This window comes from Rhinoderma darwinii, chromosome 6, assembly GCF_050947455.1.
Source record: "Rhinoderma darwinii isolate aRhiDar2 chromosome 6, aRhiDar2.hap1, whole genome shotgun sequence".
Classification (NCBI taxonomy): domain Eukaryota; kingdom Metazoa; phylum Chordata; class Amphibia; order Anura; family Rhinodermatidae; genus Rhinoderma; species Rhinoderma darwinii.
The window spans coordinates 142,940,282-142,952,773 of NC_134692.1; the positions used below are offsets into that span (position 1 = coordinate 142,940,282).

Consider the following 12,492-nt stretch of genomic DNA (forward strand, 5'->3'; position numbering starts at 1 on the left):
TTGGGTCCTCTGGGGGTGGGCAGTGAATGGAGCAAAGTACAGTGATATTCTTAATGAAAACCTGATCCAGAGTGCTCTGCATCTCAGATTGAGCCGAAGGTTCACCTTCCGACAAGATAAAGACCCTAAGCACACAGCCAAGACAACACAGGAGGGGGGGGGGGGGACGGGACAACTCTGTGAATAGCCTCGAGTGGCTCGGCCAGACCCCTGACTTGAACCCAATCAAACATCTCGGGAGAGACCTGAAAATGGCCGTCCACCGACGGTCCCCATCCAACCTGACAGAGCTTAAAGAGGCTCTGTCACCAGATTTTGCAACCCCTATCTGCTATTGCAGCAGATCGGCGCTGCAATGTAGATTACAGTAACGTTTTTATTTTTAAAAAACGAGCATTTTTGGCCAAGTTATGACCATTTTCGTATTTATGCAAATGAGGCTTGCAAAAGTACAACTGGGCGTGTTGAAAAGTAAAAGTACAACTGGGCGTGTATTATGTGCGTACATCGGGGCGTGTTTACTACTTTTACTAGCTGGGCGTTGTGTATAGAAGTATCATCCACTTCTCTTCAGAACGCCCAGCTTCTGGCAGTGCAGACACAGCCGTGTTCTCCAGAGATCACGCTGTGTCGTCACTCACAGGTCCTGCATCGTGTCAGACGAGCGAGGACACATCGGCACCAGAGGCTACAGTTGATTCTGCAGCAGCATCGGCGTTTGCAGGTAAGTCGATGTAGCTACTTACCTGCAAATGCTGATGCTGCTGCAGAATCAACTGTAGCCTCTGGTGCCGACACGATGCAGGACCTGTGAGTGACGTCACAGATCTGCACTGCCAGAAGCTGGGCGTTCTGAAGAGAAGTGGATGATACTTCTCATCAGAGCGCCCAGCTAGTAAAAGTAGTAAACACGCCCCGATGTACACACATAATACACGCCCAGTTGTACTTTTACTTTTCAACATGCCCAGTTGTACTTTTGCAAGCCTCATTTGCATAAATACGAAAATGGGCGTGTATTATGTGCGTACATCGCATCGGGGCGTTTTTAATACTTTTACTAGCTGGGCGTTCTGATGAGAAGTATCATCCACTTCTCTTCAGAACACCCAGCTTCTGCCAGATCACGCTGTGACGTCACTCACAGGTCCTGCATCGTGTCAGACGAGCGAGGACACATCGGCACCAGAGGCTTCAGTTGATTCTGCAGCAGCATCGTTTGCAGGTAAGTCGATGTAGCTACTTACCTGCAAACGCTGATGCTGCTGCAGAATCAACTGTAGCCTCTGGTGCCGACACGATGCAGGACCTGTGAGTGACGTCACAGCGTGATCTCTCGAGAACACGGCTGCGTCTGCACTGCCAGAAGCTGGGCGTTCTGAAGAGAAGTGGATGATACTTATCAGAACGCCCAGCTAGTAAAAGTATTAAAAACGCCCCGATGTACGCACATAATACACGCCCACTTGGACTTTTACTTTTAAACACACCCACTTGGACTTTTGCAAGCCTCATTTGCATAACTACAAAAATGGTCATAACTTGGCCAAAAATGCTTGTTTTTTAAAAATAAAAACGTTACTGTAATCTACATTGCAGCGCCGATCTGCTGCAATAGCAGATAGGGGTTGCAAAATCTGGTGACAGAGCCTCTTTAACACAAACCAGGACAGTATCCTATTACAAATGGATTTGAATAAGTTGGAGATTGGGCAGAGAAGTACCCAGAAATATTATGAAAATTAGGGAAATTTCGTTTAGAAAAAATACAGCCGAGGGGTGACCTAAAAACTATGTACTGTGAAGGATGATTTATTTGCTTATATTCTCTGTATGAAATTACATTGTGAATTATCAAGCAGGAGGCCGAATTACTAAGATATGTATTATGTGAAAGTAATGATAATGTTTAAATGATTTAGTTTCGTGCAGCAGCCATCTTGTCTGGAGTTCCCATCTTGGTTCTTTTGTAGTGAATAGAAAAGTCATTGTTCCTTTAATACAAGTAATGTTGATTTCGTATGTTTTATCTTTGACCTTGGTTCCCATGTGAAGTTGGATAGGGAGTGAGATGGGGGGATGGCAAGTATGCGTGAGGGAAGGTCTCCCCCCATCTCCACGAGGACATTCTGTCCAAAAGAGAGATAAGAAACCTGTAAACATAATGTGTGAAGAATTATAATGATGTATCTGGGATGTATTTTATTGTATGCTTTTTACTGAATAACAAATATTGTTACATTGTCTCTGATTGGTTTACCTCAAGCCTACACCCCTTCTGAATTTCAGTTTAACAGTTTGAGTTTGGTAATAAATCCTTCAGATGAGAATTTTGAACATTTCAGCGTGTCTGTGTGTTTTCTTCTCGTCTCTCGATATATATCGGTGAAATATCCTAATTAGGATTCTGACTAATGGAGTCTGGCCTTGAGAGTCTGTTGGGACTCGTATAAATTTCAGTCTAATATATTTTGAGCGATGGATTTCCACGACAGTAATGGTGCCGAAACCCGGGAAGATTGCACGTCTGATAAGCTGTCACTGGAGAGGTCTGGCTTTGCATCTGTGAATTACAAAAAACCGCGGTAGGTAAGGAGCTTATTCTTACACCATTCACACATGTATTGCGTAAGCCTTGGAATCCAGCTGTCAGAACGTCACTTCTATGGACGAGACTCCTTAGTCAGTGGGTTGAAAGATGGATCCAAAAAGGTATGTTGAAGCTTTTTGTGTGATGAAGGATTGCAGGTGTGTACGTGATCTTAAACTGTTGATATGAAAGACATGAGAGAATTTTTGCCAGCAAATACATAGTTAACCAAGAAAAATTGTGAGAAGCCTTTGGAATGCAGTGACGTAGCGCATGGCAGAGAGAAGTCGTAACTCACATGTGAAGTATTTGAAATGCAAAGAGTTGTTTTGGACTGTGAGGAAAAAACAAAACTTCTGCTTGCTGCTTTGTTGTAGCGTCTTTAGTTATTTAGTTGTGTAAAATTGTTGAGGATTAATAGTTGTTCTGTTACCCGTTTGTCTGGGATTATAGTTGGGAGGTACTGACTGGTATTGGCTCAGACCCATAGACAGTTGTGAGTAATATCATGTAGTACCACAGGGGCTTCAATGGTTAAGTCCTGATAATGTAGAATCCAGTGCAAGGAGAAGCAATTGTGTCTATATTGAATTTGCACTCAATACCATCACCCAGTGCAACAGGGAAAACTTTGAATACTGTATTAGAAAATCATTTATATTTTCCTAACGCATTGCCAGCCAGTGATATTGTGTGTAAGGGTCCATAAACCAGTTGTATGCATTGCCAGACTGGCATAAGGTGGGAATCAGTACAGACTGATTTCTAGCACATGATAATCCGGCATATACACTTTGATGTAAAATAACATCCAAGTAATTAAGTCTGTAGTAGTATAACATCAGACCGCTGGATTGGTATTGGCTCAGACCCATAGCCCGTAAAGAAATTATCACCAACATAGATAACAACCCCCTAAACTACAACCCACAGAGTGAACGGCTGAGCGGGGAGGATAATATATATATGTTACCAAATATAATTTGCATGTGAAACCATTGCAAAGTGCTAGAGGAAAGAGTTTGGGATATATGTTACATCATGGGCTCTATGAACTGAAAGACACCCCCCGGCAGCAAGTGTTCTGCATAAGTGAAGTGACCAACTCCTGCTTGAATCAATGGAGGTTCATGAATGTCGATTGTGTTGAAGAATTTGCTCTTGTAATTGTTGATTGGCAGCATTTTGTCTGTTCTTGATGTTCAAAACAGTGAGGGATCAGAGGATCCTGCTGCTAGAATGTCTGGAGGAACGACTTGTGATATCGTATTGGTAAGACAGTCTAGGAGATAGACTGGTCTGAGATATCTGTCGGCAAACGTGGCCTGTTTGCCTGGAGGTGGGGGATTTACCGGAAATCACCCTACTGCTCTCCGACCATGGGGTCAGGAGGAAGTTGGACAAAGATGCTTTGGGGCACTGGTCCCGGCCAACATTAGAATGAGCAAAAGGAGCTGGGGCTTTAATTATAAAGTATGTGAAGGCAAAATAACACACTGAAAAAATTGTTGAAAAGGCTGGCAGCGTAAGAAGGATGTTTGCATGTGAGAAAGAACAATTTAAATACAGGTGTAAATTTTCATTGGAAGAGTGAAGAAAATGGAGCAGCCAGGTACATTGCAGTGACTAACGTGGGTCAGAACGGGGGGAGTGCAATGTAACATGTGTGATGTGATGAGACATCTGTGTGATGTGTGTAATGTAACATGTGTGATGTACTGAGACATCTGTGTGATGTGTGCAATGTAACATGTGTGATGTGATGAGACATCTGTGTGATGTGTGTGATGTGTGATGTGTGATGTGACATCTGTGTGATGTGTGTAATGTAACATGTCTGAAGTTTGAAACTAATGGCCACAATAAAAGCAGAACTATATTGTATGTTTCCTATTTTTAACAGCAGTAATGTCTAAAAATGTTAGTGTTTTGTGTATGGGGTTAAAATCAGTTCTACTTTTTTTTTCAGTTTTTTATGGAACGTGTTTTATTTTCGCGCAGCGCAGTCGTCTGTAACTACACCAAGCGAGAAAAATATTACAGCCGGCTGGATCTGTTTGTAGAAATATAAAAGCTACACTGCAGATTAATGTGTTATAATGTGATAAGATTTATTGTTGGAATGTTTTAATGTTAATTCAAATGTATTAAACTACAGATATTGTGAGACACGGGGTCTTGAACATGTATGTGCCCCCTCTGTTCCCTATTCTTATGTACAGCTTATTGGTTTGCAGTAATTAATATTACCAGATATATTATTTTCTGTGTTATTGAATAACTAATTACAATTGTTTTGTTTTTGCTTTCACACATGAGGCACGTGCTATGGTGCTGCCTAAATGTTATTTTTGAAAATGTGAGATGTTTTACAGGTAAATGGTTGCAGGTCATTTTAAAGATAAAATGTATTTTTGTCAGGAGAAAGTAATCTTTTTTGTTCCAGGTTGTTGTGTATTACAGGGGGTTAAACTAGTGCTCCCCCGATAGAGTGCCTAATCTCATTATGTTAATATGTAGTTTTGAACCCTGCTACATTACTTTCGCAGAGTCCAAATAGGAGGGAATGTTGAAGGGACTGATCAGGTAGTTTTTGTTTTTTGTTCTCCTTTTTACAGGCAATTTTATGACCCCTTCACAGCCAGAGGGAGCTATGCCAAGCACTGCCCTATCCCAGTGGCTGAGAAAGGGTTGAAGATTTCCCAATGTTGAAGGGACTGATCAGGTCGTTTTGTTTTGTGTTTTATTTTGTTTTGAATTAATGAATTTGGTTCTACGAGATCTACAAAATGTGTATGAGTTTCAAGGCGTAACCCAGATTAAATGTGTATGACAGTAACTTATATTTTGAGGTTTTTCTGTGTAAGATGGTTCCAGATCCCCCTCCAGCCAATTTACACAGGAGGCGAGGTGACGTCACTCACAGATGAGTCTTTACAGATTTAGATGGGGAGAAGGCAAAACAAAAAAAAAAAATTGTTTGAATATTGTTTATTTTATGCCAGATTTCAGTAACATATTTTGTTTGTTTTTGTATTAATCAGGTATTTACAGGACCTGGTGGGTGGGATTTACAAGTGTTCTGGATCATCAGATAAATGTGGAACAATAAAACTCCACCCTTTTGAAATGTTCTATCTATATGTGACATGGGTTTCCAATGTAAATTTGTAATGAAGACATACTTTATCATATACAGCATGTGTAGAACAGGATACGAGGCACCAGGTAAATTACCCAGAAACCACTCTCACCTTCTTGTTCATCTCAAGGAGCGGAGCTGGAGGTGCTCGCTGAGGCTGTAACCTGGCAGAAGGTAAGACGGCCGACATTTACACTGACTCTAGGTACGCTTTTGGCATCACCCACAATTATGGGCCCATTGGTAGTAGGAACTTTATTGGATCATTGGGTAAGCCAATTGAGAGAGCAAGAGAAAACAGAACTGACAACAAGGGTATATGCAGCCAGGTGTCAGTAAATTGGCTTGTCCCTGGATACAATAATGCCACCACTAGGTTTGTAGCAGCCGGCATGATGTGCGCACGGCATGACATAGGTAAAACAGCAAAGGTACCTGTGAAAAGTGCAGCCCGGCCAGATTACCCGTCCCAGCGACTGCAGAACATACAACTACCCGAGGTAGAAGTGTATGACAAAGTGCTCATGTGTGTAGACCTGTTCTCAGGGGGGGCTGAAGCCCGGCCTGTATTTTCCCCACTGCAGACGTTGTGTGTAAGTGACAGGGGAACAGTGTTATCCCAAGTATTGACCTGATGTTTGTACAATACGATATCAGCAGTTCTCCAGATGTTATTCCAAAGTTAGTTTGTTTAATAATTGTATTTAAGAAGTGTTGTGGGAATATTAAATACTGAAGTTAAGTTTTATGTAAAGTTCTGGACCAGCTTTAGCATTGGACTATTAGAGTCATGCGTCAGATAAAAGGTACAGAAGTGGAATATTCCCATTTGAAAATATTTTTAGTTATTTGTTTTTTGTCGTTGTTATTGTGAAAGGAAAATTCTGTGCAGTGTTTGTGTGTGTGTGTGTGTGTGTGTATATATATATATATATATATATATATATATATATATATAAAGAAAAAAATGAGTTTGCATGTATCACTTCTAGTTATTGCTCAATGTGAACGTTTGATGTAAAGATGTTATTTGTTAATGTTTTTCTTCAAATTAATTATTTGATTAAGATCAATTAATGTTTATACAATGAAAAAGCTTGTTCTCCATAGGACGAGTCCAACTGGGAGCGGAAGGCGTGAGAACCAGATTCTAACAGAATGTGGACGGATAAGGGAACGTGAACCGGTAAGACCCAAGGCACTCTTGATGGCTTTTGCATTGATGGTGTATGACCTCACATAGGCCCCAAGACTGCAAGGATCGATTTGGTAAGATCTAATTGGTATGTCCCAGGCTTTACAGCTGTTGCTGCTAAATTCTGTTAGAGCTGTTTGATTTGCCTACAGAACAGTCCTGGTAGACCGGTGCCAACCTTATCATACCCGCCTCCCACAAAGAGAACAGACCTTGAGAGGCCTCCCCATGCAATACAAATTAGAGTAAGGAAAATTGGTTTGCGACATTTGTCAGATAAACATGTTGAATCTGTGTATATTTTTGTGAGCTGGAAATGTTCCAGGCAATCAGATCAGATCAAGGTACAAATCCTGCTGGAAAGCGTGACACCAAGTGCAAATGAAATGTACCCAATAATTACACATCTTCTAGGTGCCCTGTCCATTGGAACAGAGACGTTTTTCTTATATAAAAGGTGTTTGTTTGATTTAGTTTAAGGGCCTGACATTGTTACGTAGATGTTATCACCAGATTAGTAACAATTGACAAGGGTTGGGGTCCCCGAGCAAGTGGCAGTAAACATGAACTAAAAGATTTTTAATACGATGAACTCCATTACTGAGGTGCGGCAGGAGCAGCCGGAGCCAGTACAACGCGTTTGTCATGAACTGACGGCAGTGTCACAATTCCAAGCAGCCGCCCAGACAAGTAAGAAGACAGATGAGCGGAGGGTTTGTGGGGTCACAATAACACCCCACTAATCCGCCTACGTGGGATCTCACACCAGGCTCACAGCATGAGGTGTTGTGTATAGCCCGGTGACGTAAACTAAAAGAGACGGTGTCTGACAGATGAAAAGGACCAAATCAAGTCGTGATGACATCAGCAAAATTCCAAGTAAAGACCAAAGACCTGAGTGAATCCGTCAGCAGTATCAAGTGTTCTAATCAGAAGACAGGAGAAGAAGAGGACGATGATGTACATGACTTGTCGATACACTGGTGGGACCCCATACCCTAACCGGACATTGGTGATGGCATCATATTAGTTGTGGCCCTATTGATATATTGTTTGAGTTTCATAATCATAATATATAATTTCTGTAATTTAATATGAGAAAAAGGGAGGTTTGTGAAGGATGATTTATTTGCTTATATTCTCTGTATGAAATTACATTGTGAATTATCAAGCAGGAGGCCGAATTACTAAGATATGTATTATGTGAAAGTAATGATAATGTTTAAATGATTTAGTTTCGTGCAGCAGCCATCTTGTCTGGAGTTCCCATCTTGGTTCTTTTGTAGTGAATAGAAAAGTCATTGTTCCTTTAATACAAGTAATGTTGATTTCGTATGTTTTATCTTTGACCTTGGTTCCCATGTGAAGTTGGATAGGGAGTGAGATGGGGGGATGGCAAGTATGCGTGAGGGAAGGTCTCCCCCCATCTCCACGAGGACATTCTGTCCAAAAGAGAGATAAGAAACCTGTAAACATAATGTGTGAAGAATTATAATGATGTATCTGGGATGTATTTTATTGTATGCTTTTTACTGAATAACAAATATTGTTACATTGTCTCTGATTGGTTTACCTCAAGCCTACACCCCTTCTGAATTTCAGTTTAACAGTTTGAGTTTGGTAATAAATCCTTCAGATGAGAATTTTGAACATTTCAGCGTGTCTGTGTGTTTTCTTCTCGTCTCTCGATATATATCGGTGAAATATCCTAATTAGGATTCTGACTAATGGAGTCTGGCCTTGAGAGTCTGTTGGGACTCGTATAAATTTCAGTCTAATATATTTTGAGCGATGGATTTCCACGACAGTACTGTATAATATATGAGTTCAGTACAGAGATCTCTCTCATGATCTATTTAGACCAAGGACTGTCCTTCCCATAAGATGAGGAATATTGGCTTTTGTCCCATAGGCATTTTCGCCTTCCTCTGGATCAACTTTGCAGGATAATAGGCTGAACGGGATGGTCTTTTTTCAGCTTTACATACTGTTACTATACTTCAGGAGATTTGTCTGTCGTGTTAGCTGAATGTAAAAGTCCAAATGTAATGTGAGTCTAACTTGTTTGGTTGTTTTACCTAGGTATATATTAAAAAATATTTGTTTTTACTTTATCCTATGTCAATGAATAACATTGATCCGTTCACACAGAGGTGGCGGCAGCTTTATACCTCTACAGATTATAGAAACACTCACCAATGACTTGTAGCGTTCCTGTGCTTTTCTCTATGGGATTCTCCAGGGAGGGGTGCTCCACCACACATATATATTCTGCCCCCTGATGTGTCTGTAGTGTGGGGGTGATGGTCAGACAGGCTGTACAGCTGTAGGTGTTATCGGCCGCTCTCCTGGATGTTATTCTCTGGTTATCAGCAGCGTCAGTCTCTTCATATAACTGATCTCCAGCACGTCTCATCCATTTCACAGCGACTGCATCCGGGAAATACCCCGAGATCTGACACTGCAGGGTGGCCGGGGTGCCGCGAAGTAGACGAGGAATCTGAATCTCTTCTATAACTGGTCTCCATCGGTGATCTACAGAATGGGAAAAATAAATGTTTTTGTATAAATTTTAACTACCCACTTAAATATCACATTTTACAAGCTCATATTTATAATTATATTAGTAGAAGGCTGTGAAAAATGTTTTCTGTATTCCTGTCTCATCCTTGCTATAAATGTAACCATGGGTGGGAACGATAAATAGTCTTATACACTGTGGCCTGGTCAGCGTCAGACAGGTAGACCACAAGCGGGTTTTGATGTAACACTACAGGGTTTTATTCACCGCAAATTAAACAGGGTGTTTTTTTCCAGCAACAAATAAATCCAAAGAAGAAACAATAGATCTGCTTTCTTCAGCAAAAATGAAATTCTTAAGTATTCTTAAGCAACTGAAACTCAGTTCATTGCTCACCCAGGAACCGTTCAGTTTCTTACAATAGTTTTCCAGTTCAGAAGAGCCCTCAGCCCTTTACCTTCATGCAGCTCATACGTAACACTCTCCACTGCCCAAAGCTGTTGGTCTCCTTTAATTAAACTAGGATCCCAATCTGGACTCCAAGACTAACAGGGTGAAATCCTGGAGCATAGTACGGGATTGATACTGTTACTGTTAGGGATCTGCCAGGTACTACGTCTAGGTATACTCCTGGGATTAATCAATCCACACCTGAGGCCAGACCTGTTCGACTGACACCATCTCCCACCAACCAGGGTGGCAGGCTCAGGAGTGGGAGAGCCTATCGCGGCCTGGTCTGTCGGAGTTAGCTCCGCCCCCTGTCCTTTATTACCTGCCCTGTTCTCTCCCTCAGTGCTTGTAATTCTTCTGGATTCCTGGCCTCACTGCTGCTTGCTCCAGCCTGCTTCTGCCGTGCTTCTGCCTTGCTGCAGTTCCGCTTGACCTGCTTTGCTTTGCCCCTGGCTTGCTTCTGTCTCCGTGCCCGCTTGGGTGTACTCTCTTCGTCCTGGTCCTGACTGTTCGTTCGCCGCTCCGTTTCCTCGTGGCGTTCCGTGGCTACTGCCCCTTCCCTTGCGTGTTCCCTGTTTGTTTTCCCGTGCACTTAGACAGCGTAGGGACCGCCGCCCAGTTGTACCCCGTCGCCTAGGGCGGGTCGTTGCAAGTAGGCAGGGACAGGGCGGTGGGTAGATTAGGGCTCACTTTCCCATCACCTCCTTCCTGCCATTACATAATTACAAGCCCTTACCTAGTCTACCATTTCTCCTACGCTGACGCTATCATGGACCCCCTTGAGACCCTGACCCAGCAGATGCAGGGCCTCTCCCTACAGGTCCAGGCCCTGGCCCAAAGGGTCAACCAGGGTGACGCTGCTTTAGTAGTACCCCTCACCTCACCTCTAGAACCCGACCTCAAGTTACCTGACCGGTTCTCAGGGGACCGTAAGACGTTTCTCTCCTTCCGGGAGAGTTGCAGACTGTATTTCCGCCTAAAGCCCCACTCCTCAGGTTCCGAGAACCAGCGGGTGGGTATCATCATATCCCGACTCCAGGAAGGGCCCCAAGAGTGGGCCTTCTCCTTGGCTCCTGACGCCCCTGAACTTTCCTCTGTTGATCGTTTTTTCTCTGCCCTCGGACTCATTTACGACGAGACTGACAGGACTGCTTTAGCCGAGAGTCAGCTGGTGACCTTACGTCAGGGTAGGAGACCGGTTGAGGAATACTGTTCTGATTTTAGGAAGTGGTGCGTAGCTTCTCAGTGGAACGATCCGGCCCTAAGGTGCCAGTTTAGGTTAGGATTATCTGACGCCCTGAAGGATCTGCTGGTTAGCTACCCCTCGTCTGACTCCCTTGACCAGGTTATGGCCCTAGCAGTACGACTTGACCGACGTCTCAGGGAACGTCAGCTAGAACGCTTCAATGTGCTCTCCTCTGACTTTTCTGCGATCCCCCCCGAGGTCCCGTCTCCTCGCCCCTCCACGGAGGACTCGGAGGTACCTATGCAACTCGGGGCCTCCATGTCCCCTCGACAACGTAGGGAGTTTCGCAGAATGAATGGTCTCTGCTTCTACTGTGGGGACGACAAGCATCTACTGAACACCTGTCCCAGGCGCAAGAATAAGAAGCCGGAAAACTTCCGCGCCTAAGTGACCATCGGGGAGGTCACTTGGGCGCACAGGTATTTCCCGTTGATGTGAAAAGCAATAAAATTTTGCTTCCCTTTCAGGTCTCGTTTGCTGGCCGGTCTGCCACGGGCAGTGCTTTCGTGGATTCTGGCTCATCTGCTAATATCATGTCTGTGGAATTTGCTATGTCTCTAAAGATGCCTTGTATTGATTTACCTTATCCTATCCCTGTAGTAGGAATCGACTCAACTCCCCTTGCTAATGGTTATTTTACTCAGCATACTCCTGTTTTTGAACTCCTGGTTGGCTCCATGCATTTGGAGCAGTGCTCTGTACTGGTGATGCAGGGATTATCGTCTGATCTGGTATTAGGTCTTCCCTGGTTGCAGTTGCATAATCCCACGTTTGATTGGAATACTGGGGATCTCACCAAATGGGGTAGTGAATGTCTTATGTCATGTCTTTCTGTTAACTCTATTTCTCCCCGGGAGGAGGTAAACACGCTTCCTGAGTTTGTTCAGGACTTCGCCGATGTGTTTTCTAAGGAGGCCTCCGAGGTGTTGCCCCCCCATAGAGATTACGATTGCGCTATCGATTTGGTGCCTGGTGCCAAGCTTCCTAAGGGTAGGATATTTAATCTTTCATGTCCTGAACGTGAAGCTATGAGGGTGTATATCCAAGAATGCCTGGCCAAGGGTTTCATTCGCCCCTCGACTTCTCCTGTAGGTGCTGGCTTCTTCTTCGTGGGGAAGAAGGATGGTGGTCTTAGGCCGTGCATTGATTATCGTAACCTGAATAAGGTCACCGTAAGGAACCAGTACCCACTTCCTTTGATTCCGGATCTTTTTAATCAGGTTCAGGGAGCCCAATGGTTTTCTAAGTTCGATCTACGGGGGGCATATAACCTTATCCGCATCAAAGAGGGGGATGAGTGGAAAACTGCGTTCAACACACCCGAGGGTCATTTCGAATACCTGGTCAT

At 43.4% G+C, this 12,492-nt stretch overlaps 1 protein-coding gene and 1 long non-coding RNA gene across 4 annotated transcripts in view; one reads left to right on the forward strand and one right to left on the reverse strand.

Annotated features, from left to right (window-relative positions):
- LOC142656004 (uncharacterized) overlaps positions 1–12,492 on the reverse strand; it is a 130,319-nt gene that overhangs the window by 97,951 nt on the left and 19,876 nt on the right. For all 3 annotated transcript variants that reach the window (XM_075830807.1, XM_075830805.1, XM_075830806.1), the window contains one exon: positions 9,124–9,462. In XM_075830807.1, coding sequence (XP_075686922.1) covers positions 9,124–9,462 — 339 coding nt within the window. The remainder of the gene's footprint in view (positions 1–9,123; positions 9,463–12,492) is intronic.
- Positions 1,784–8,581, forward strand: LOC142656008 (uncharacterized). The gene is made up of 2 exons (XR_012849580.1): positions 1,784–5,106; positions 5,177–8,581. It is a non-coding gene; the product is annotated as an uncharacterized LOC142656008 (long non-coding RNA).